We start from the raw sequence: 27,990 nt of genomic DNA on the forward strand, positions 1-27,990 counted from the left end.
ACAAATGCACTGAGCTACAGCAGCTGCCAACTTTCTAATAACTCAAATGATTTTCTGTTATTTGCTACTAAAGAGTTTTCACACTGCTGATAAGACAATGTTGAGTTTTCACATTGCTGATATACAACATGCTTGCATATATGTACATACATGTATGCATATATAAGTGTAATTTATTTTTATTATAGTTGACTTTAAAGGCTATGGATCTAACCCCATGTCAATTGGTAGTGGCGTTTAATGCGTTTGTATGTTTGTTTGTGACAAAACGTCATAACTAAAGAAGTTAGATAATTGTGTATAAAGAATTGTTAGCATGAATTAAAACAGTGTAAAAATTGTATGGCAACTTCTCGAAATCTTTTGTCGCAGGAAAAACAATCAGTTTAGCATCATATTCGAAGTTGAAGTGTGAACTTCATTGCGATTATTTTAGAGATTTTTGGTTTTTGAGTTATGACTATCTTAAAATAAGCGATTGATTTGTATAATATATGTATGCATACATATGTAGATATGTACTATAAAGGAGCCTTCAAGTTTTTGTTTCTTTTTATATTCTTTAAATTATGATTGTAGATGATATTTTTCGATTGAAAATTAAAATTTTCTTTGCCATTTATGTACAATTGGGACTGTATACCGGTAATTTCGTGCCAAATCATTGAATGTTATTTTTCAAAACTTCAATTGTTTTTGTATTTTTTATTCATACAAAGTTATAACTTTGAGATGACTCCTAAAACTATATCGCTCGTTTGCTGGAAGAGCGTCATAACTCAAAAACCCAAAAATTAGAGAAAAACGCCTTCAAAGCTTTCAATTTACTATGCCTTCATAAGTTAAAGAATATACAAATTGCCACCTTAATAGATACTATTAGGTATTGCAATGACTTTTTTGTGCATCATACTAATCTAAAAGAAATCTCTCAGCAAATGAGCGACGACGGTAAGCCGCTGCAGAATATCGTGGATTTACTATATTCCTTCCGCGAATTTCGTTTGCAATAAACAGGTTGTTTCGTTGACTATGGAGGTGTCGCATACTGTCGTCAGTGTAACAGCAACTAAAAAATAAAATAAAAACGAAAAAAAGACGCTCAGATGTTGTTTTAAAATAAAGCATGTAAAAAATTAGATTATTTCAAATTTCACTATTTTTATCCAAAGTACGGCTCTTGACGATTAAATATGCAAAATGGCACCATTTAAATGTCCATCATGTGCACACCTACAGGTAAAATCTGATAAATTCACGACTGTCTAATTGTCGAGATATCGATCTTGAAGGCTGCTCAATAACACCTTGAGCTACAGCAGCAATATTCTTAACAGAACGTTCAGTTTTTAGTCTGCCAGTCCTTGTTCTATCTTCGATAAAACCAGTTTCCTGAAATTTTTCCATCAATCTTTGAATTGTCGACTCATTCGGACGATTATTTTTATAAAAAAATGACGTATTTTCCGATATGTTGTTCATAAAGATCGACCATTTTCATGATATGTTTCAATAATATTAAAAATTCCACTTCTACCTATTTGACAAATGTTAAAGATATACTGTACACGCCGTTCAAATGACAAATTTTGCTCTTCTTCAATGTGCTGCGGCTTTAAGCGCCTTCATTCAGCTATAATATTTAATTATTCAGCTGATAAATATTATAACTTAGTAAAGCGCTGCAAACCATAAAGCGGGAGCACTTGGTATGGAGTGCTAGCTTTACAACAGCGATATTTTTATGCCTTATAGAACGGAGTTATTTTACAATTTTTTTATTAACTTAATGACCAAAAATTTACAAAAATTGACAAAAGTACCAATTCCCACAGATTCATCACTTCAGTAGTGGGTTTGACTTGTTATTGTTCGGTTATCGAAAAGTACAAAATCGTACTTTGTAAATTGTAGACTTACTATCCAATATCTATCAAAAGAGTCACCATCGAACTGTGGCAGCTGTCAAAGCAAAACAGTGCTAAAAAATAAACTCGAACTTGCAAGGCCCTGTGCATGTTTGTAGATACGACTATTGCATGTGATCGCGTTATTTATGTCGTTGGTAGTAGCTGCCGCTCGCTAGCTTACTGACTACTCAATAAGTGTCTCTCTTTTTTACGCTCAATTGTCATTATAATGTCAACGCGTTCGGTTCGAACTCCGGTGATACTGCATTCATAGTTTTACGCGGTTACAGTTCATTCACAAAAGTATTTACAAATACGAAATTCAGTGGCAAACATTTAATGAGTTATCGAAAAAGTTGACACAGTTCTTTTCTTAAAGTGAGTGAGCGACCGGCATGCTTATGTGCATGCTTATATTGAATAACAAAAACTACATATTTTCTTATCAGTAACTCGAAGACAATTTTTCTCCTTAGATTTGGAATTCATATCGAAATTAAATTATTTTTTTTTTGATATCTTAAAAATACAGAGTGTGAATTATATACATAGTTCAATGTATAAAGATAAAGTTTGAGAAGTTAGCTTGTGTTGTAATCTATTAAAAAGAATAAACTCGGGTACATAAATAAAATAAATGGAGTTTCCTACTCGCACAAGCGATGTTCGTTACAAAAAAACAAAATCGTGTAAATATTGTGTATAAAAATTTAAATATTAGTCATCTGTTTAAAACTGACTTATGAACGTGAATCATGGTCATGTTTCTACGGTTATGCGATTACAAAAGCAACATTTCTGAATTCTCAAGTGTTGTTCATTGAGCTGCTAAGTTTTGGCATTGCATTACTTGGAATTGAACAAATAAATGAGGAGAGTTACGAGTAAATCGAGCTTACTGACTCACACATAACTGGCAGATGCACATCCATGCATAAATATCTTTTATATCGTCATCCACAATTCAGACGGAGTAAAGCTTAGGTTTAGCTACACATACACATACATACATACATAACAAATTTATGTATGTTATTGCTACTGGAATAAATCGGTGAAACGAGGGCTGAAATGCGCGGAAATAACTTAGCTTACACTCCCTGCTCATACTCACTCTCGCTTATTTTTCAAATAATAAAATATTGATACTCCAGACTTTTTTGCTCGCTCTCGATTGCGCGAATTTTTGTTTATACTTACACAATAAAACAGCCAACAAGTATTGCGTTATTTATACGCATATATGTATGTAAGTATATGTGTATGTGATTATTGTTGAAGCACTCCCCGGCTCCGTACTGACTGATAAGGCCATGCAGTTGAAGCAATTTTATAGTCGATTTACAAATAACGTAATTTTGTTGACTATTAAAATGTTTTGAATACTTACTGCGCAGGCGAGGCGATTGAGGCAAAGGTGAGCGAATTGGTAATTACATATTCGCGCTTCACGATCCATTACGTGCGCAAGGCGTAGTACAATGAGAATATGGTCAGAATATTTTTGAGTCAAATTTTGATGTGCTAACGTTTTTTAATTAGTGATATTTTAAGAGCTATAATTGACTCCACTACGACGAAGGCGGTTAAAAATGATAAGTAAGCGATACTTCAGTAACTAAAGGAAAAATTATGTAAATTCTAAGTTAAGCGTATATTAAAAAAATTGAAAAATGTGTGTGCGACTGCGGCCCTTTTAAGCAAATGTTTGTTATTTGCAAAATAATAAAAAAATGTTTACCAAACTTCGTTAAACATTGCGTTTGCGCACAATAGGCATGATATTGAAAATTAATGAAATCGGATATCAACACAATCATCGACCACATTATGCAACACAACTTTTTTCCGTCCATCTACGTTTGTCGATGTAGCTCACAACTTCCCAACAAGTCTTTATGTTTGATATCAACTTCAGATATACTATATGTATTTGATATGAAAAAGCTTTTTCAAATCTCCAATGTTAATTCTCATTAAAATGGTTTTTTTTACATGGAATTTTTTTAGTTATCAAATACATTTTTTTGGTTAAAAGTAAATAGACATGTAGGGCTCCGAACCAAAATATCAGCCACTTTGCACATAATTAATTATATTAGCTTTATAAATAAAAGTTTTGTGTATAAAAACAAAAATATAAGAGTTAAGTTGTATCCCTCAACTTCAGCACGAGTTGAAAATAAGGTTTAAGAAAATTGTTAATATCAAATGAAAATGAAGGTTGAAGCTCAACTTGAAAACTAAGGGTTTATTAAACATTGGAGAATATGGTTTTTTTTCAATGCTGGGTCAAGTAAAAACTGAAATTTTAACGAAGCTTGGTCAATCGAATCATTTATTGCTCGAAACAGTGCCGGAAGTAGGTAGGTAGGTAGGTAGAAGCGGCAGTCGGTCTCTATACCAACTCACTTATACCGTTGCCGATCCACTGTGATGGCCCGGTAGTCTGCTACTGCTCGCTAAACCATTTTATTTTAAGTGCAAACCCATTGATCTGACTGACACTTATATCCCTCAAGTTATCAGTGTTATTCAGAAATGATGAGTATCTAGACCTAGTGACATGCCACGCGGTACAGTAACAGAGAAGGTGTTTAACGGACTCTTGAAATGAGGTACGCTCAATATTTGAGCATGTCGACCTATGAGACAGTAGTCTGTGATTAAAGCAACTAACATTGAAATGTTATTCCTTGACTGATTAAGTAGCGCCTTTGAGCACCTAGCGCCCTATTTTGGCCAAATTCTTTTTGCAGCATTACATGCCAGACTATCAATCCATCTCGTGTTGGCTAAAGTGACCTTGCTACTTGCACCACGCAGTTTGTAAGTTGAGAGGGGTACAGCTACAATCTCCATATCAAGAGGGAGGCTTCCAGCTCATTTTGTGAAAAAATTGAACTCTGTGCTCCTATTACCATTTTTATTGAACCGAAAGCTTAAAAATTTTAAGTATAAATGGTATAACTTGAGCAAAACTATCTTGGGTATACAAGCTTTATTTGAGATCCTAGGTTCATAGTATATTATGATCGATTGTAGTGTATTAAAAAAAAAAATTCACTAAATTTGCGCTTCGCTAATTGTTTTCTCATACATATCCGTTGTTGAATTTTTAATTTACTGAGCCTTTCAATCAAAAGAATAATGAATAGTATTACTTTTATAAAGAAGATTATGGGTAATAGAGCGGATTCACCTAAGCTACTATCTCTTTAATATCTACCGAATTACAAAAATGGGCAGCACTGGAGCATTTGTGTACCAATTTCCGACTTTCTTTTCGAGTATATTTGCTCTATAAATGGTGTTCTCAATGTCTGTTACCAAGGTTGTAACATTTTGTTGGTTTATTCGTATTGATCAGCGAATGCAAATAGTCCAGATGCACTAAATTATTGATATCGGACCGGTTTATTTCTGCAGATAAGTAATATATCAGTGAACACTTCCTTCATCAAATGGATAGTTTTACGAGTAATATAGCAATATGCATATACGGACTGCTAAAATCAGAAGACTTTTAACACGTTCGCGGACACTACAAATTTCAGGGAGCTGCAAAAATAGACAGGCAATTATTTTTGAAATTAGTTGTAATATCCAAAATCTGATTATACATATATTAAGGGTAGTCAGAGCATCGTATTATAACTGTTATATGAACCTACTTAATGAATCAATTGTTCTTTACATTGAAATGTATTTTAATTACAAAAACTTAAAGTTACATGAAATTAAATGAACTAACTTGGCTTTAAAATTTGAATGCTGTAGCATTCACGTCATTTTGAATCATTATAAAAATGAATGCTATAGCATTCACGTCCACGAACGTGTTAAGCCATACTGACGAAGATAAGAGACCGTTTGCAAATCACTGTGATCAATCTAGTATTAGTATGGCGTGATTATAACTTTGCTCCACGAATCGCAGCCTACAGTGACTATTTTAGCGTGCTTCGTTAGTAGACGAACACAATTTTATTTATTTACTCACAAACCCAGTGGACCTGAAATGGCCTCCAAAATTTCCTCTAATTTTTGTCTCTCAATTACAAAATGTCAAACAATACTGAATTCAAAAGTCTGTCTAATTGACTGCCACGATATAAGAATCTCTTTCTATTAAAAAAAAAAGATCTTAGAAAGCACATTTTTGCGAATGTGTTTTTTGTGATTAATTGTGACTGTTTACTTTAAATAAAAGAAATGTTGTATACCTCAGTATTAGGCCGGGTCGATTTGTGGGGAGGCAAAAAAATCGCCCATTGCTCTGTGAGAATCATATTCTAGGGATCAAAATAAGAAACTTTGCCGAAGGAACCATACCTCTAAAACGAATTCTGATGCCCCCCAATTTGGGTCATTGAGTTCTGAATGTTTCCATTTCTCTGAGTTTTAAAACTGTATTAAGTCTGTCTGATTCATACAATCTTCAATCAGACCTCAACAACGTCGTGGTATGTTGTGGTTAGAATCTGTATATATAAATATATATAAAAAAATAAATAATTGGCGAGTACACTTCTGTTAGGTGTTTGGCCGAGCTCCTCCTCCTATTTGTGGTGTGCGTCTTGATGTTGTTCCACAAATGGAGGGACCTACAGTTTCAAGCCAACTCCGAACGGCAGATATTTTTATGAGGAGCTTTTTCATGGCAGAAATACACTCGGAGGTTTGCCATTGCCTGCCGAGGGGCGACCGCTATTAGAAAAATGTTTTTATTAATTTTGCTTTCACCGAGATTCGAACCAACGACCTCTCTGTGAATTCCGAATGGTAACCACGCACCAACCCATTCGGCTACGGCGGCCTCCTTAGAATACTTTAACTAAATATGTATTAAGAAATGTTCTCATGTGTCGTTTGGTAAGTCTAAGCTTTTATTCACTATCTCATTTTTTTGAAGAACTCGCGTTTAAATAATCTTAATGAAATTTCAGATTTGAGAGTAATCTTTGATTCCACCCAGTTCCTTCAAGTTTCTTCGTCATTTGTCATTTATCATGGCCAAATCGTATTCTTACCCTTATTCGGCGTTTTGCTTCCGATTTTACGGGTCCATACTCTATAAAGTCACTACTTATCGCTCATACAGTCTAAACTGAAGTATGCCATGTTTATTTGAAGGCCAAGCCAACAGTGCCACATCAATATACTCGCATTCAAAGGAAATTTCTTCCTTCAATGATCCGATTCCTTTTTGCATACAACGCAAGGAGTTCATATATGTGTATATACCTATAATTGGCGCTTACACCCTTTTTGAGTGTTTGGCCGAGCTCCTCACTCAATTTATGGTGCGCGTCTTGATATTTTCCATAAATGGAGGAACCTACAGTTTTAAGTCGACTCCGCACGGCAAATGGTTTTTTACGAGGGTTTACCGCTATTAGAAAAAAATTTCTATATCATTTTGGTGTTTCATGCACGGAGATTCGAACCTGTGCACGTTCGAATGGTAGGCACGCAGCAACCTATTCGACTACGGTGTCCGCTTCGAAACTATTGGTTCAGCTATAAATGCATAAGCACTTGGAAGGCAGATTGACTTTCCAATTTTATTCTTCGCTATTTATATTATTTTTTATAAATTTGTCGCTATTTAGTCAAAATCTCTTGCATAAGCACCACCAGAGGTTTCACCATCACAAAAAAATAAAAATAAAAAAATACTCACAGAATTTACTCACATTGTAATATCCATGAAACAGTGTTTCGAATTTATAGTTTATAGCCAGAAAACCTATAGCCTTATAGCCATAAATCCTTCCAATGTAAAATCGGTCGCTGTGTCCAGAAAATCTATATAATTTCTTTTCTGTCATTTAGTTTTCGAGACAAGTAACGATTTTGGATTAAACAAAAATAGATAGATCATAAAAATTTGTAATATCTGAAGAATCCTTAACGAATCAAAACAACTGATATATCAAAGGTTATTGCATAATTTATATTTTAGTTTTCATTTTGCATTGAAATTTAAGGTTTCAGAATATTTATATTACATTTTTTTTGCGTTTTTTGAAAAATATGAAAATTCTCAAATAATATTGTCAGAAATGTATAAGAAAAAGGTTTTCCAAAAAAAATTGCTTATAAATTTTTTAAACCTAATATACATATTTACAAAAAATTTAAGATACACATATGTATATAAAAAAACCCTCGTTAGGTATGCATAAGAAGAAAATTACTAATTTTTACATGGACATATTTAGTTAAGAACAACAACACAGAATCAATTTTTTGTGATATCATTAGTTGGTTTTCCTTGTAATTATGTGAATTCTCGTACTCAACGGCAAATTTTGCATGGGAATTGGATGGTCCGGTTCTTGGATATAAAAGTTATAAGTCATTTGTAAACCAGTGCTGTTTATGATTTTTTTATAAATAATTTTTCCACAAGAATTGTGCATTATAATGCATATATTTATGCCTATTCGCCCAATTTTTCATAAACTCTAAGAAAATAAAATTATTCACCCATAATTTGAAGAATTACTTGATCTTTGCACCCATCTAAAATATTACTTTCAATCAAATGAAGTCTATTAAGTGAGCTTCAGGCGCATAATACTTTTCTGCTATTCGTACTAGCGCACGAAATAACACAGACCCATATAGCATATACGTAGGTATGTACATATGTATTCCGAATTGTCTTCCGAAAGTGAGTAGTATTTTTTGTTGAAATTGACCTCTTTAAATTACTTAATTGACATTAATTTAAAGACAGGGCAATATAGCACTACATATACTCGTAGTCTCAGGCTAAACACCACCAATACAATGAAGTTCATTATAGCCAGTTATGCATGTGCAATGTTTTAAGTATACTATATACATATGGGCATATATACATGCGTGTGTGCTCATGAATGAAGAAACGTTTACGTACATATTTTCATATATATGTGTGTATGTGTGTCGTAAAGATATGTTACCAAATGTAGCTTCACAAAAACAAGAAAAAAACCAACAAATACTACTAATCAAAAGTGTCATAAATACTTCGCGATAAACGATGGGACAATTCTTAAATATGATTGTTAAAGTCGTTCTTAACTTTATTTAAACTGTTGAAAAGGCAAGTGGAGTGTGACAGCAGTCAACGCTGAAAAGTAAAACAATATGTTTGAGCTATGCGGTTGAAAAAATACAATATGTATACAAACTATCTCACACACTGCGGCACCACCACTCGGTTCTTAGTGAATTTGACAGAATCTGTTGTTGAACTGACGTCATCTCAGAAGTTTGTTTGCATATTTTTGTTTACAAACAACAATTTTCTTTTCATAACCTTATCAATTATATTCCACGCATACATTAATCTTCTCATTTTTGTTAACAAAAGTTAGCTCTTCTGACGTACTCCTTTCAATTGTCTGCTTTATAGTGCATTCTATCATTCATTGTTGATCTCTGCTTCCAGATTTGAAAATACATCCCGTTTAATTTCAGAGTAAGAAGATTAAGAGTTTCGAGTAAATGCCAGCTTTAAATAGCACCAAAATTAATGCGTGTTTTTAGGCAACCAAATTTCTTGCAGGGGGTTCGCATACATACGATAGTAGGAGTGCGGCCATGCAGTTTTTCTACATTGCATCCTTTAGCTGATTGTACGAGTACGGGTATACTCGGCGATAAAAATTAAGTTTCAAGAGTTTACGCACATACATACATATGTGTGCACTATGATTTTTCGAAAAACTCTGACCAAGTGTAGCAGGATGGGAGCAAACTCAAATTGCTTTTTTCTCATCAAATTAGTATTCAGTTGAACCGTATTAAAAGGTCAATGAATGGCGTACAGTTTCACTTGAAAAAATAGCATCTCGAAACTTTGATAGTATGTTTTGCAATTGACGTAAGCGTATGCACATTTGCACATAGTAGTTTAGCCAAGCCACCACATTTTGGAATACACTGTCGTACGCCTTTTTGAGCGATGTTTCCTTAATACTCCCGGGATTCAGACATTCATTATTTTGCAACAGCTTAACTGGAAAGAAATTGCATCAATATTGGTTGAGAAGCTCATCTAGCATATATTAAATAATAACTAAAAAGGTTTTAAATATTATATATTGAATTACACTTTTTTTATTTCAAGTGAAAAATATTTATTTATTATAAAAAAATAAATAAAAAATAATAGTATTTGGGTACGATAATATTAACAGTCTTCGAGTGTCTGGCAACGCAAGCGGTTTTGCTCTCTAATAGCTTTTTCTTGGCATAATGGTGCTCACGCTCAACAACGTGCGCCCGTACGCCCGTATAGTTGACCCGATGAAACAACGATCTACTATGCTACGGAACGGAACGGTGGTGAGAGTTCATTTACATGGGGCTCTAATTAGTTTTATCGTGTCAGCTGATACTGGCCTACATTTACGTTGGAGAGTATGAGCACCATAATTCTCATTACAACTCGGCGACCTTCACGCTGCGATTTGTGGTGCCGTACCTTAGCCATAACCGTAGCCATAACAATCAGCTGTTGTGATCAAATATATGGTCATCCCCATAACGCCATAAGAATAACCGTAGCCGTATGTATACGAGGTGTGTTCAAAAAGTATCGAAAATTTTGTGTTTTTTCAAAAATTATGTATTTATTCATTAATATCTATATTGTCCCCTTCAAAGTAATCCCCATGAGATATTATGCACTTGTGCCAACGTTTTTTCCAAACTTCGAAGCATTCCAAAAAATCATTTTCTTTTATTTTGTTCAGCTCCTCCTTCGATGCCATTTTTATATCGTCAATCGACGCGTAGCGCCGTTCTTCCATGAGCCTCCTCAGTTTCGGGAACTAGAAAAAGTCACAGAGGGCCAGATCTGGAGAATACTGTGACTGTGGCATCATTAGTGTGTTGTTTTTGGCCAAAAGGTCGCGCACAAGCAACGATGTATGAGCAGGGGCGTTATCGTGAAGCAAGAGCCACTTTTTGTTCTTCCACAAATCCGGACGTTTCTGGTGGATTGCTTCGCGCAAATTGCGCATAACTTGCAGGTAATATTCCTTATTGACCGTTTTACCCTGTGGCAAGAACTCATGATGCACAACGCCCCTGCAATCGAAGAAAACGGTAAGCAAAACTTTTACATTCGACCGAACTTGGCGCGGAAAAATCGAATGGCACGAGCCAATCGATATGTCTAGGTCCTTAGCAACTTCTCTAACGGTGATTCGACGATTGGCCAATACCATTTTCTTCACTTCATCAATTTTTTTGTCTGTTGTTGAAGTGCTCGGGCGTCCGGGGCGTCCGGCACGCTTTTCGTCGTTCCCATCTTCTCGGCCTTCTGAGAACATTTTGTACCACCGATAAACGTTGCTTTGGTCCAAAGTAGCTTCTCCGACAAAAATTTGATACAGGATCTTTGATCCATATTGGTTTTTGAATAGGTAAACATCGAAGACGAGCCGAAACAAATGCAAGTAAAGCAGCTGTCAACAATTAACTGAACATTCAAAATGAGTACCAACATATCGCCACAAAAAAATCGAAATTCGAATATACGTAACCTGCGAAAATTCGAAATTCTCGATACTTTTTGAACACACCTCGTATATTGAATTTTAGTTTTTCCCCGTAACCGTAAGCAGCTGTGAAATACATTACATTTGTTTTGATATTTGCGATAAAAATTTGAATATTATATATTATTAGAAAGGAACGACGAGGAATTAATTGATTTAGTCTTGACTTATCCGTGTTTTTATGACAAAATGCAAATGTTTTCATTGATTCTACTTCAATATCAACTGTTTATGGTTACAGCATGACTAATCGACAAATCGGCTATGGCTAACTGTTTCATTTATGCCTTGAGCTACTTGATCTGAACTTTAAATAATATAAAAAAGCCAAAACTTAATTTTTCACTCATATATGGTATACATATTTTTTTAATATTATTTGGTACAACACGAATTTTAATATTTCAATGATTTGAAGAGTTTAAGAGTGAGCACAAAAACCCGAACTGTTTCTATCACAAAATTTTTGTAAACGCAAAGTAGTTTTCAATGTTGCTTTTTGCCATAAAAAGGGGAATTTCCTGAATTTTCATAAGCTTCGGAAGAAATTATCTATCCCGAAAATTTAAGATATTTCGGACATAAAAAACGGCCGAAATCGCTGGTCAGAATGTATTCGAAATTCTCCCAAGAGGAATAAAAATTGAATTTTAAGACATCATGAAGGATATAATCGGGAATATCTGCTTAAAATAACTAGCTTTGTGAAAAAACACCAAAAGTGTCATATTTGTAATAAATTACCTGATATGACCAAGCCTGTTTCGAGAAAGGCGGCTTGAGTTGATTACATTCATAGAAGCAATTCCAGTGGATGGTAATAAAGACAAAGGTATCAAAGAAAAGCGGCCGCCGTAGCTGAATGGTTGGTACGTGACTACCATTAACGAGTGCGTAGGTCTGAATCTCCGTGCACAACAGCAAAATGATAGAAAAAGTTTTTTTCTAATAGCGGTCGACCCTCGGCAGGCAATGGCATACCTCTGAGAGTATTTCCGCCAAGAAAAAGCTAGTCATAAAAACCATTTGCCGTTCGGAGGCCCCTCCATTTGTGACACAACATCAAGACGCACACCGCAAATAGGAGGAGAAGTTCGGTCAAACATCTAACAGAAGTGAACGCGTCAATTATTTATACATATTTTATCAAAGAAAAGCACAGCTTTAACTGCTGTTTAGTTTCAGAAGAAATCGTTATTAAACAAAAATAAGTATAGAAAAAAATTAAAAGCCTTAGAAACCAATCGTCAGTGGTTGGTTACTATTGTTATGCACAATACTGTATTTCTCAATAAATTTCAAACAAATTGTTAGGTTAGGTTAGACAGTCTCACACTTGGACAAGCAGATAAGTAGCCGCATATTGTGGTATAATGCATCATAGAGTATACAACGGAGAGGAAAAGAAGAACAGAGAAAACACTTTAACGGTGGCAATTTATGCATTAAGAAGAAAAATTTAATGTTTGTTTATAAGAACTCTTTGCGAATAGCTAAAATTAGTCGTCCAGAAGTAGGGCAGCTGAGATGTAATTGCCAAGATCATTTCTATCGCAGAGTATCCTCATGTGGCTTCGTTAGCCTTGGGGACTTTCTCGACCGCCTCCGACGTACTTGTGACCGGACGCACCTTGCAACCTTGCAAATATACTCGTCCTGCTTATATAAGGCTCACCTGTGCAAAAAACACATTATCTTTGCTCTAGGGTGACCTGCCAGTCATACAGTTTTCTACAATGAAAGTTAGCCTCATTAATTTGATAGCGAAATATTCAGATAGTCAGATATTTCCTAATCAATTTCAAGCGCTCTATAAGAGATATTATGCCCTAAATTTCCGCTGGGCTATTGGAGTAAGTGCGGATACTTTCACTTACAATATATTCACTTAGTTTGGTAACTTTATTTTGAATTCAATGGAGGATTTCTTGAAGAAAACTCTTAAACCAACTTTTCCACCCAATTTCAAGTCATTTGTGTATAAATTCAGTGGGTCTTGGTTCCTTATGATAGCCCCTTCGCTAACTTTCTTTGAAGATATGTGGATGGAAAAGGATCTGTTTGAACCTACCGAAAAAAATTTTACTTTCACAATATTTTATATTTATTAGTCGTTCGATCTAGGCTGTACGCCGTTTTGGCATTTCTTTTATGGAAAATAAAAATATTATCATTAGTTTTGAGCAGAAAAAAATTTGTTCAAAAACTAAATAAAAAATAATGAAATGATAAAAAAATTAATAATACAATAATAACTTTTTTTATTTAACTTACATCTATTATTGAGAAAAAAATCAAGTTTTCAATAGATTAATAAAGCTTACATTAAAAAATAGTCATTGCTGGTGAGCGAACAAATTAATTTTAAACCAATAAATAAAAATCAGAAAGTATTCATGAATTTAAAATATTGATTAAATTTCAATTATATTACTTCGATTGTGTACACGATTAGTAATAAAATAATTATTGAACAATCTAATTGAAGCAAAAATTCTAAGTGAACCTCATAAAAGGGAGGACGTACTTCTTTCACGAATGCGACCTTCTTGGCCTTCGTCATGGCATCAATGAAACGCAAAGTCAATATTTGCAAATTACAAGTTGATTGTAGACAACGATTTCATCGACAATTATAAGTTGCACGCTCCAGAGCTGGAGAACCATCTGTTTATGCCGAAAATGGGCAAATAATAAATATTTATTTTCTAAGAAAAACATTTCATTACATTGCACTCCACAAAGGCTACCGAAATGGAAGACAAGATTAAATTTCTGAGATAAGGCTAGTTTACTGGGGCTCCTGCCCTTGCTCGAGAAAAACTCGAGTCATTCCGGTGCGTAGAACGGGCTGTCAGAATCGATCCCGAAATACTCAACGTATGTCTGGCATATGATGGTACACCGCTCGTTGTACCTATTCATTTGCCCCCGTAACCCACTCACCAAACACCTTTCACACTTTGATCTCTTGGCGGTTGAAACAGCATGTTTCCACGGCCTACCGTAAGATGAGATAGACGGACGACCGGAGACTACACAGTACTGGAAATTGCTAGAACAACAACAATAACAGCAGCAACAGCAAGAAAAATAAGGTTAAATTTAGTACTCAATAGTCGTTTTCGTTTCTCAGTCCTCTGAAAAAAAATTTTAATTCTGATACCAAATATTCGCTCCTAGACAGTCAGTTCTACGTAGCCTGAGCGACCCGAATTTATATTCGGCCAAAGACTGTTAAACCAGCATCATTTCATAAGATTATGGATACTATGATATGCTCTTACAACAATAACAGGGTTGATTTTCATTATACATACGTTTTCTTAGCGAAATTTTGTATTATAATTTCTTTATTCACTTTTCGATTACTTTCATATCTGATAGAGTCGCAACGAAGCGGCCACGCAAGCCGATATAAAATTAACAATATCAAGATTGAGTTAACCGTTTTTTTTCTTTTTCACAGAATGGATTACACAAGCACTGTAACCAACTTAGCAAATGAGGACGGGACCGACAAGTCTGGGTGAGTAATTAATTTCCTCTAAAGCAAAACTCTAAATTTATTTTAAATCGTCGTCCAATTTGTACTTGGGAAAATAAAGTTGACTCACCAAACAGCTTTTAAATATAAAGGTTTAGATGTAGGAACAATAATAAATGAAATGCGGTTGGTGGTGGCAATATATGTATTTTCTTTATTCATTTGTGTAGTTTACATTTGGCTTTTACGTAATTCATTTATTTTATAAGTATAACTATAAGCATCATAGAACGTTGGCTCGAATCTCGGTGAAACCAAAATTAATAAAAACATTTTTCTAATAGCGGTCGCCCCTCGGCAGGCAATGGCAAACCTCCGAGTGTATTTCTGCCATGAAAAAGCTCCTCAAAAAAATATCTGCCGTTCGGAGTCGGCTTGAAATGGTAGGTCCCTCCATTTGTGGAACAACATCAAGACGCACGCCACAAATAGTAGGAGGAGCTCGGCCAACCCTATGACAACCCTATTCAAAAATATATTCAAAATAGAGAGATTTTCATACCTCTTTCGTTTTTCAGTACTATACCTAAGTAGTATTTCAGTCAATTTTCTTTTTAACCGTAGATCAGCCCTACAAAAAACTTCACAATTCTATACGGTGTATCTTTTTTGATACCTACTGAATTGTTATTAAAAATGAAACAAACCAATGTGTTTTTAACTAGATTTTGAGATAGTTATAAAATTAAGCTTTATTGACGCATTTTGAACAAATATTTTCCATATGTTTGTCTTTACAATAAGGTTTTTTGCATTTGCTGCAATATAAAGAGGTCCATTTGTTTTTATTTTCTTCGGAACTATAACACATACAACATCTTGCTCGATTCTTTTCTTCCAAACTTTCCATTTTAGCCTTTTTTGATGATCCAGCTTCGTTCTCGTCTGCACTGTTGACGACGCCAGTAAAGAAAATCGACGAAAGCATGCCATTTTGAGTACGTTGGGATTGTTTTTCAACATAAGGTTTAGCTAATGAAATGGCAAGTTCATGAAGAAAACACTTGCGTTTAGTGTGCTTCCTTGTAGACTTCCAGTTTGGATCTATTTCATTGTATATAATATAATATATGAGTTTAATGCTGAGATGTCAATCATATTGGAAAAAACTGCCATAGTCCAACGATTGTTTTTTCGCTTGCAACTGTAACAGGTTAACATTTTGTCCACCGTATCAACTCCTCCTTTCGTCGAGTTATAAAAGGAAATTAATTCTGGCAATTTTTTTGAGTTACCTACAACATTCGCGTCGTGGTGCATTGTGCTCATAACAATTGTGCATTTGTTTTTATGGCTCATATACGAAACAAGAGTAGTGTCCGGAGTAAATGCAAAAGTTGAATTAAATCTAGGAATGTTTTTGCACTGAAGTAACTTTGGAGGAATGGATCTCTTATTTTTGCGCATTGTTCCAACCATCGTTAGATTTCGTTTTAAAAGTTTTTGACCCAAAGTATGCGACGAGAAAAAGTTGTCCATGGTAACGTTTTGACCTTTCAATCCTTCCACTAAATCAAGTACGACCCGCTCGCCTTGGTTGCGCTCTGGAACTCCAGTAATTCCTTTTCCCAAATAAGGCTGTATTTTCCAAACATAACATGTTTCGGAATCAACGGGCAACCAAAACTTTATACCGTACTTCTCGGGTTTCGACAGAATGTACTGGCGAAACTTACAGCGGCCGTGAAAACCCAATAATTGTTCGTCTACTGTGATGCAATCATGAGGATTATAGGACGTAGGGAGTAGTTTTACTCACCGTTCCCAAATATCGCGAATTGGTGCAAATTTATCTTCACTTCTTCTCTCTCGTCGACTAAGTACGTCATCAAAGCGTATAACTTTCAATACATATACAAATGTTTTTTCGGTCATAATTGTGCGAAATATAGGTCGCCCATATGTAGTATCGAATAAATCATGCAAAGTTCCATTTTTAGATCTATATAAGTATTCCAAAAAAACAATTTTTTATTTATGATATTTTAGTTTTTGAATATACATATGTATTAACATACTTATATACACCAGCCAATATCAAAACAGCCAGAAAAGCCAGAAGTAGATCTTTATCAATTTCTAAATGTTTATCTCCATGCAATTCTTTCCCATACTTATTCGAATTTTCAATTATTATTTTCGTAATCGATGTGGGAAAAATAATAGTAAGGAATCTCGGATGTTTCCAACTCGGCTAGATGCGATTCTTGTTACTCCTAAAAGAAGTAAGTCAGTATGTAAATTGAAAAATCGTAATATAAAAAAGCACAGTTAGTAACCTGGTCTCAAACTAATGACGTTTTCCGCCCTTGAACGACCGATGGTGTATGGCTCTGGATTCCATATGGTACCATCTTTTGCAGTATATAACGGATCAATATCAAAGTTGAGACCAATATTCTCAGAAATATCTGATAAAAAACTTTCATTTGAGTCATTTTCAAACACATAGTCCTCCGCCTCAGTTTCTGAATTGGAAAAATTTCCATTTTCAGATTCATCGTTTGAACTGTTATCCAGAACTTCATTCACCAGCTCCTCTAAAGTTAAATATTGCGGACGCGACATTTTTGAACCAAACTTCACTAACAATCACTTATTCACAAAAAAAACGTCCGAATAATGTGAAAACAAGAATGAAACTAAAACTATTCGCACGAAAAATCATTAAAAATTTCATATGTATCAAATATGATACAATGAGTAGAATTATGAAGTTTTCGTTTTTCTCGCGGCCTACTTGATTTTAAAATTTGAAACTCAGTTTAAAATGCTTATATCAACGGAAGAAACAAAGTCATCAAAGTTGAGGTAAGTGTTGCCAACGTGGACGAATTTATTGGCTTCTAAAATATGAAATGTATCATTTTTGATACAAAGAACGATCTACGGTTAATGGAATTACCAAGCTTTATAGACAGATGGTAACCATCTCTAAAAATGTTTTTAAAATAATATTTCTTAGATTTCTTTCGTTTGGCACCCGTATTGCATTATACAAATTATTTATTGTTAATTATTTAAATTGTTGAATTTAATTTTTAAGCATGTGGCAACCCTATTCAAAAATATGTTCGAAATTAAGATTTTTCAAACCTCTTTTCTTTGATAGTCATATTGCTAAATTTTATTTATTTTATTAGTTTTACTCCAACTTATGTTTTCAAACAGGTGGCAACTCTCTTCAATATATTTTTTCGAAATTTGTTTCTTTAAAATCTTTTTCATTTGACACCTATAGAGTAGAATGGGGTAAGATAGGTATGGGGGCACAATAGGTAGGTGGGGTTTTCGTCGCACTGTTTTTGCAGAGGTCACTCGTCTTATGTGAATTGAATACGTGGTGGGGAACAACGTTTGCGACTGTCATTTCGGCCGTCACCATTCATTAGTTATCCTAGTTCTGGCGTCGTTTAGTTTTTTGTGAGCTTTTCTCCGACATAGCATTTTTTTTATTCTACGGTGCAGTGCATTTAATGTATGTAAATATTTGTCAGGTGAGTTTTATTTTACGTAGAAAATAATGCTGAACACGAATAATGTGTTAGTTTTTTGATATTATTGTTTTTTAAAAAAATATCGACACTAACATAAAACATGTGCTTGGGGGCACTATAGGTCAGCCGTCTGGGGGCATTATAGGTCACTACTTTTAATTGAATAAAATAAATTTTAATTGTTTCTGCAGCAAAATGGTGCGTAATTATGTGCGAAAAACGCCGAAACGAAGTGAAGAGGACGTAAAAAACGCAATCGCGGCAGTCCGAGATGGCGCTAGTGTTCGATCAGCCTCTAAACAATTTAAAATTCCGTTCGAAACATTACGTGCTCGCGTGATGAATTAAAGAAAAATTCCTAACTTTTATAACATGTGCAGTGTTCATACTCTATAAATAAAAGTTAAAACGTTAATTTCCAAGCCATGTACATTGTTCTTTTCCTCTCACACATAGTGACCTATCGTGCCCCCCGATTTTGAAAATATCGAAAAAAAGGACCTTTGTCTTATTGAATGCAGCTTCCAAAAAATATTTAGCCAAACATAAGTCAGTATAACCAAAATGTTAGCAGATAAATAACCTTTCAAAATCTTGCTTATTTTTCAAAATCAATGCAAAAACACCGTAGCAAGAGCTCTCCAAAAAAAAATGACCTATCTTACCCCATTCTACTCTACTGTAATATCCGATTGAACTTATTTTCTTTTAACAGGTGGCAACTCTCTTAAAAAAGCAGCCTATTTTTTAATCCACCTCATCAACTATCTGCGTGCAAATTTTCTTTCAAATCAGTTTAGTCGTTTTCGCGAGATTAAATCACAGACATCCAAACTCACCAGCATACAAAATTGCACATTTCTACTCGAATTATTTTAAAGGACATAGCGACCCCTTTGTGTGTTAACCTCGTAACTTCATTTTTTTCGAAATTGAGATTTTTAGTGAAAAACACTCCTTAGCACTCCTGTTACGTAAAACAAAACATAAAATGCTCATAATGATTATAGAATTTTTTTCAGAGCGTTTCGATTTTTCTCGTATCTACATGTTCCAATTCAAAAACCTCGTATCTACTATAAGTATCGTATCAAATAAGTTATAACTTTTCATAGAAGTTTAGTAACTCTAAACATTTTTATCGATTTACTGAAAATTATGATTTTGTAGATACAAGGTTAACCCTTTCTGTGTTAGGTTATTATAGTCTAGCTCAAGCTTAAATTTTGTTTTTGAATGTTGGGTATTTGTACGTTCAAAAAACTTATAACGAAAGCTGTCTTAACTAAAGATTCATTCAAATATTAAGGGGTCTCGATGGTCCCAATGGTCTAGAGCTCGAAAATTTAGGGTATTTTAAGGAATTTTTTTTACAATAAAAAAAAATGAAAAATCGTATTTAAATCTTTTAGGCTTTTTATTTAAATTATTTTACATACAAAAGTTAAAATTTTTTTTTAAATTTTAATAGCTTAAAAAATGACACTGAAGTTGACCCTCCCGAAAAATTGGACCTGGACTGTGTTGTCCATTTTGGCTCTTCTATTTATCTGAAACATAAAACCAAAAAAATTATTAATCAGTATGACTTTAGCTATGTCCCGTACTGGAATAAAAAAAATTTACAAAATGGCGCGGTTTTGAATTTGACACTCCAAAAATCGGGGTTTCTTTTTAGTTTTTTAATAAAAAAATGAAATAATGATATGATTCTAGTACGGGCGATAGCCATTGATGTTAAAATTTCAGACGATTCGGTTGAATAGTTTTTTTTTTAACAACACCGGGCCGAAAAAAGTCGTTTCGAGATAAATGACTTTAAAGTTTCAGGTACAGGAACGCGCGGACCACTCTTTACCTAGTTAATGGGGTGTAGAAGCTATAATATTGTGAATTTTCGCATGAAAAGTTTACAGTATATTCTTAAGATACTATATTTTCTAAATATCGAAAAAACAAAAAAACGATTTTTTTTAATTTCTAGACCACCTAGTCCCATTAAGCTGTCTGTAGATGGAACAGACACCATTAATAGTAATTAAATAAGTCAAACCAATGTAATTTTTTACCATTACAAAATGGATGTACGGGTATATAAAAAACTAAAATAATAATTTTGGCCGACAGTCTTAGCTACCAGTGCCTTTCGTAATGTAATACAATTATTCATAATTATATGCCTAATAAATAAGTAAATAAATAAAAAATAATAATAATTACCAAGAAAAATTCTAGCCAGAGGGCTGGTTCTTAAGCGAAATCGAATAATGAATTACCTCTTATCGTTTGCAGGTTTTCCCCCGCTTTGTTAACATTTGCTGGAGTAGCAACTTTTATTATAATGATTGTAGGTATATTTGGCAACTTTCTCACCGTTGCTGCTTTGTATAAATGTCCAAAAGTCCGAAATGTGGCAGCGGCCTTCATCATAAGGTATGTATTTTTTTTTCTAAATCAATATAATGAAATCATCATCACCATTCATAGCATTACAGCTCGTTGTGAGTCTTAGCATTCTTCATAATTTTTCACCTTGCATCTCGGTCCATAGCCAGACTACGATAGTTGGTCACTCCTACGCTTCTGAGGTCATGCTCGACGTCGTCTAACCACCGTTTCCGCGGCCGTTCTCTTCGTTTTTCACCAAGCATGCGCGCATCTAGAACTTTGCGAGGTATTCTTTTATCTTGCATTCTGCAAACTTGCAATAGCCATCGGATGCGCTGCGATTTTGCAAACCGCATAACTTTTGCGCCTTGTAGGAATACCTCTATCTCTATAATGAAATAATTGAATAAAAATCAAAAAAGTTAAGAAATACAAATCAGTCCCCGGCAAAAAATATCAATTTGACTCAACATCAAAAAATCAATTTTAAGCAATAAAAAACGGAAAGTCTATAAATTTTTAGAAAACAACCCAAAATACATTGAAAAATAAATACAAAATAAAAAAAGTATTTATTTATTGTAGAATGAGGTGATGTTGTGGTCAAATTAACACAAGGCACTGAAGCGAGTTAAAGAGAATTTCGCGGCTTGCTAATGACGCACCATGACTACCGTATATTCAATCAGACTTATACCCGAATATCTCACAATCGGTTTTTGAATATAATAACACATTTACAATTAAAATTCTCATAATTGTCAAATCATTAGTAAAATCTATTCTTATCATTTCCCTTCAGTTAGCTCATCGACCATCTGTGTATATCCGCGGAAAATATTACATTTCATTTCAATAACCTTTGAACCAGGCCCAGACAGAAAACCGACCACCGGTAATATCCACTAATAAAGCTTTTCAATGAATCAGTAAAATAGCGCAACCCTGTTCCGTCGATTATGAAAGGGTTGTTTACTTTACGTTGACCGCTATACTATAAACCACACAAAAGCTTTTTAAGGCTATTATCTTTGATGGAATGACCCAATTTCATCAATTATTACCATCTTTAATCTTCAAATGCAGGCCTTAGGGCCACCGAGTGTCTTATTTTAGACAAGCAACCTGGCTAACCAAACCTAACTTACCATCTTTGAGAAGGGGTTAAATGTACTCTCAATTTACCCCGTACCCAATCTAAGTTGAGTTCCAACATTTTATATAGGAGTCCGAAAATATTATATTATATAAAAAAAATTATGTCAAATTTGCTTATTCGACCAGAGTCCTATTTGAGTTAACTGATGTTTCTGATACGTACCCTTCACTTTCCTTGCGGAGCTCTCGGTAGCCTATTGTATGATTACTTTTGAGAAGCAATTAAGTAAATTGTTTCCTATAGTCAAAATGTTTGTTGAATTAGCTAAATAAATAAATTAATTTAATCATACCAGAGATAAGCGAGGTGAATTCATACAAGGTGATCACACTAGAATAACTGATTTCTTTCTGTTTCTTTAGTTTTGGTGGTTTGAATTTCAAAGTAATCGATTTTATTTACATTCTGATTGAAATTCGCCGAAAACTCGTGGAAACTATTCGACTGTTTTTGACATTCGAGCTAACAAATTGCGAAAGCTAATTGTGCTACATTCTCTGTGCTTTTTTCTCTATGCTTACATTGCCTTTAGTTTCAATAGTAAAGCAATAAATATTTTAGTTCCAGCCCATTTGAAGATTATACCATACATCAAAATCCGTTAAAACCTCGATTTGATAAAAATATGAGTTAGGGTATCTCTATATTAAGTTTACTTACTATAAATAAATAAAACAAATTTTTTCTACAATATTACAGCTTATGTATGGCCGATTTGCTGTTTTGTGCCATAGTGCTTCCCTTCAGTGCTTTGCGGTTTATTCAAGGCACTTGGACTCATGGAAGTTTTCTTTGTAAACTAATACCTTTCATCCAGTATGGAAACATTGGCGTCTCATTATTATGTATAGCAATGATTACAATTAACAGGTAAGAAGTCCAAAAATCAAAAACCTTTAATGAAATTGATCAAATTGAAACAAATTGGGTGAATAATTTTGTACCACTTTGTACTTAATAATAAAAACCGTGATAAAAATGCGGGCTGAAAGGGACAAATGATTTTTATATGAAGTCATTTCATGCCAGAAATAGACTTGGAGGTATGCCATAGACAACCGAGAAAACACCGTATTATTATTTAATTTTTCGTGTCTATCACTTGCCACGAAACTAAGGTCCCAATGTTTGAATGAAAAGGCGTGTCGCTAATGAAATTTTCATATCACTCATGTACTTCAATAATGTCACAACTCAAAAAGACAAAATGTCGAGAAAAACGTTTTCAAGGTTTTTAAGCTGCTATGGCACCCTAAGTTAAAGTAAAGACATATTTAAAGGGAGATCAGATTGGAGGTACTTTTCCAATACGGTTCAAACTAAATACATAATTTTTTTCAGTATTCATTGACATTTCAGCATGGAAAGGCAAGTCTCAACAACGTTTACATATCTTGCAATTGTATTCCGAAAATCGACACTCTGTGAAAAGAGTTCATTGCGCGCCTAGACCAACTTATGGTATACATAACCGTCCTACGTGTTTGGCTTAATGACTACGTCAATAAGCAAAATAGCCATATTGGGGCTGAAGAGAAACTCGAAGCCATTCAAGAACAGCCATTACATCCACTGAAAACAAGCGTTGTGTGAGGAGTATGGGCTGGAGGAATCATTAGCCCATATTTCTTCAAAGATGAGGCTGGCGCCAATGTAACAGTGAATGACGAATGCTTCCGCGCCATGATAAACGACTTTTTGATACCGGCAATTGAAGCACGTGGTCTCCACAACATTCGATTCCAACAAGACTGCGCTACTTTTCATACAGCCCGTGATACTGCATCGTCGTTTCGATAATAAATTTATCTCTCGGCTCGGAGCAGTGGATTAGCCACCAATATCGTGTGATATCACACCTTTGGACTTTTATTTGTGGGAATATATAAAGTCTAAATGCTTTGCGGATAAACCAGTTTCGATTGAGGCATTGAAAGCGAACATTATCAAAGTTATTCACGAGATACCGGCCGAAGTCCTGCAGCGAATGATTCAAAATTGGTGTTTACGAATGGCCTAATTACGGCGCAGTTGCTGCCAACATTTGAATTAGATTATCTTTAAAAAATAAATGTCACGAATGGTTGTACACAAAAATAAAAAAGATTGTCCAGTCAATTTGAATTTTCGTTGTTTTATTTCAATTCAAAATTCGATATCTCTAAATTGATCCCCCTTTATTTTCATCTAATTAGATACTGTTAATAGATGTCGGCTTGAATTTTTTACACAGCATAAAAGAAGAGATTGTGGTATTTCCCAATACTTATCCAAAAAAATTGTTTTTTTTTTTGATTATGACACTATTGAGTGATATTTATATTCAGATATGGTTAAAATGACCAATAAAATATTAAAAATAAGTGAGTTCCAGCGTCTTCTGAAATTATATACATATATAATTGGCTCGTACACCCTTTTTGGGTGTTTGGGCGAGCTCCTCCTCCTATTTGTGGTGTGCGTCTTGATGTTGTTTCACAAATAGAGGGACCTACACTTTCAAGCCAACTCCGAGTGGCAGATATTTTTTATGAGGAGCTTTTCCATGGCAAAAATACACTCGGAGGTTAGCCATCGCCTGTGGGGGGGCGACCGCTATTAGAAAAATTATTTTCTTAATTTTGGTTTCACCGAGATTCGAACCGACGTTCTCTCTGAATTCCGTATGGTAATCACCCAGCAACCCATTCGGCTACGGCGCACGCCTTTTGGAATTAGTAACTTCAAATTATTTATAAAACTACGTTGTAAGATGTAATGTAACTTGGCGCAGTCAGTAATTTTATTCTTTCTTTTAAAGGTACGTTATGATTGCTCATCATGGTTCGTACGGGAAAATATACCGGAAGCATTGGATTGCGGTTATGATAATCTTCTGTTGGGCATTCTCATATGGCATGCAGCTACCTACTCTCCTAGGAGTATGGGGAAAATTTGATTATGATGAAAGGTTGGAAACCTGTTCGATAATGAGTGATAATCATGGACACAGCAGTAAAACTACACTTTTCATCACTGCATTCTTAATACCCGGTATGGTGATAATCGCTTGTTACACAAAAATATTCTGGGTTGTACGCCAATCAGAGTTACGATTGAAAAAACATGCGAATCAGCAAAATTCGATTCCAAATAATTTAAGACCCACACAAACACCTACGGGTACTGTTGTGGAAAGCGAGCAAAATCGAATGTCATCTAATTTTGCTTCAGACAGCAGCTTCTCCACTGATACAAAACAGGATATCATGCAGAAGCCCTCTCGCATTAAGGATCAACGAGAGATGAGGGCAAAACGAAATGAATGGCGTATTACAAAAATGGTGTTGGCTATATTTTTATCATTCGTAATTTGTTATCTGCCCATAACAATCGCCAAAGTAGCCGACAAAGATGTAGAGCATCCAAATTTTCATATTTTCAGTTACATAATGCTGTACTTGTCGGCCTGTGTAAACCCAATTATCTATGTTATTATGAACAAACAATATAGAAAGGCCTACAAGACGGTAATTATGTGTGAACCTTCAAAACTATTGCCATTTGCAAAGGGAACCGCTGCAGGTAGTAGTGCTGCAGGTACGTAAGCTCTGTGATATTATTTTCAAGGGACGGTGTAAACTAAGTCACTAATTCGTTTTAGAGAAATGGAAAGATACCGCATTGAGCAACAACCACAGTCGAACAATGGTCTCGCAAATGTCAGTGGGAGAGCAACAAAATTCCAACCCGAGCAATATGCAACAACAGTGCAGTTCCATGGAATTAACGAACAAAGCGCCCTCCCCAGACCCATTAGCAAATGCAAATGCAATAATGGAGGAGAGCAGAACCTACAAAAACAACCCACAAGTGCTTCCAGCGTCGATGCACATAACCCAAGTAAATTCCCTAGCCAACCAATCGTCACTTTTCACGCTGAGAGCGCCGAGCAAGGAGCTGAATCGAATAGCTTTAGTCGGGGGCGACATAATTCTCGAGGAAGAGGAAGAAGTAGCAACGCCAACTCAACTGGAGCCATCAACCTCCAAAGAGGAAATAACAACAGTGAAAAAGGACGTTGCACAGAAGAAAGCCCCATATTATGGCCAAAACATAAATGTCATTCCAGATAATGACGTTAAGCTTATCGATAAGACAAAGATTTAAAAGACTTTTTTATTTGCTTTAATACTGTTACGATATTTAAATTTTTAGACATTAAGTTTACGAAAATAAGTAGAAGTTAAGAATATACTAAAACTATAATAAGCAACAAATTCTGCACCAAAAATGGCGATTTACCGAAATGTTATATTATAATACTTTTTATTAAGTTTTTTTTGTTTTTGATTGTACATTGTATTATATGTGTGTATGTACATACATACATATGCATGTATAAATATAAAAACCCACATACATATGTATGCAAATAAAAAATTTTAACGTGCACTAGAGCAATTGCCATGTTCCAACTCCATGTCTGAGACAGTTCAGAGACCTGTTTAGAATTGTTTAAAATGGCCAGAACTTCTGACCAAAATGACATGCCGCTGAAATATGTATCATTATCAGATTTTTTGTTCGATTTATTATTTAGAGATCGACTTTTATTCGATACTGGATACTCAAAAGATAAAAATGAATCGACCGATGTGGACTTAAACTTGCAAAAATTCAAATGGTGAGAACCAAAACGGTTTTAATTCAAATGCACGTCTTTAATCCTTTATTGACAAACATTCCATTAATTATAATATCTAGCTATTGCTTGCGATTTAATCAGTATTTTTTCATTTAATAAGTACATATACATAGACATACAAACTTCCACAGAAGAGTTTATAGAACACCTTAATGTATGTTGTTTTTTGTTTTTTGCGATATTTACCTAATAAATATTGAATTTTTTATTTGTAAATTTAAGATGGGGTGCACATTTTGCACTCGTACATGTACATATGTATGTATGTTTATACAATAACCCAACAATAAAATAATACGTAGCATTATCTAGGCATATGCATATGTGTGTATATATATAAGCGAAGCCTGAAACTGTATATATGTATGCAGCAGGGCACATTAAACAGGTAGCACCAGCAGGGCAGCAATTTTTATTTTGCTTTATTTATTCGATCTCTCAATAGCAACATTTTGTTTAAATTACTCTAAACTGTCAATTTTTGTTTATAGATTTTGACACATTAAGGACCAAAAGAAAGCATAAAATACATTGTTCTTGTTGTTTTTGTTCCACTGCTACTACCTGTTCAATGTGCCTTGGTATGTATAAATAGTGGAAAACATCGAGTGAGTCGAGTAGTTTTCTTCATACCAACGATTGTGTAACAATTAACTTTTATTACAAGAAGCCAATTGTTTTTATTTAAAAATATAATCACACATATAATGATTTTCATCTTAACCTAAAGTGCGTTATTATATCTAATATCAGCTAACTAAACACCCTTTCGTATTCCACTGACATTTTTGATGCCACCAAAACTGTCGCTGGCTTCACTATAGCAATCTTTATTATTTTTGTGTATATTCGAGACATTTATTTCAAATTTTGGCCGCAACTGCGCTGTAATTTGGCCATCCGTAAGCACCTATTTTGAATGACTCGGCGGAGGGCTTCGGCCAGTATCTCGTGAATAACCTCAATAAGCCTCAATCGAAGCTGGTTTATCCACAAAGAATTAAGGCGGCCGCTGTAGCCGAATGAGTTTGTGCGTGACTGTCATTTGGAATTCAGAGTGAACGTAGGTTCGAATCCCGGTGAAACACCAAAATTAAGAAAAACATTTTTCTAATAGCGGTCGCCCCTCGGCAGGCAATGGCAAATCTCCGAATATATTTATGCCATGAAAAAGCTCCTCATAAAAAATATCTGCCGTTCGGGGTCGGCTTGAAACTGTAGGTCCCACCATTTGTG

At 34.6% G+C, this 27,990-nt stretch overlaps 1 protein-coding gene across 1 annotated transcript; it reads left to right on the forward strand.

Annotated features, from left to right (window-relative positions):
* The first annotated feature begins 2,136 nt into the window (after nucleotides 1-2,136).
* On the forward strand, nucleotides 2,137-27,477 carry LOC128858143 (G-protein coupled receptor moody). The gene is made up of 6 exons (XM_054094149.1): nucleotides 2,137-2,288; nucleotides 14,946-15,005; nucleotides 20,813-20,953; nucleotides 22,767-22,937; nucleotides 24,868-25,646; nucleotides 25,711-27,477. Exons 2-6 carry the CDS (start codon nucleotides 14,947-14,949, stop codon nucleotides 26,214-26,216), a joined length of 1,656 nt encoding a protein of 551 aa, XP_053950124.1. The 5' UTR covers nucleotides 2,137-2,288; nucleotide 14,946; the 3' UTR covers nucleotides 26,217-27,477.
* The last annotated feature ends 513 nt before the right edge of the window (nucleotides 27,478-27,990 follow it).

The sequence above is a fragment of the Anastrepha ludens genome, chromosome 3 (genome assembly GCF_028408465.1).
Source record: "Anastrepha ludens isolate Willacy chromosome 3, idAnaLude1.1, whole genome shotgun sequence".
Taxonomy (NCBI): Eukaryota; Metazoa; Arthropoda; class Insecta; order Diptera; family Tephritidae; genus Anastrepha; species Anastrepha ludens.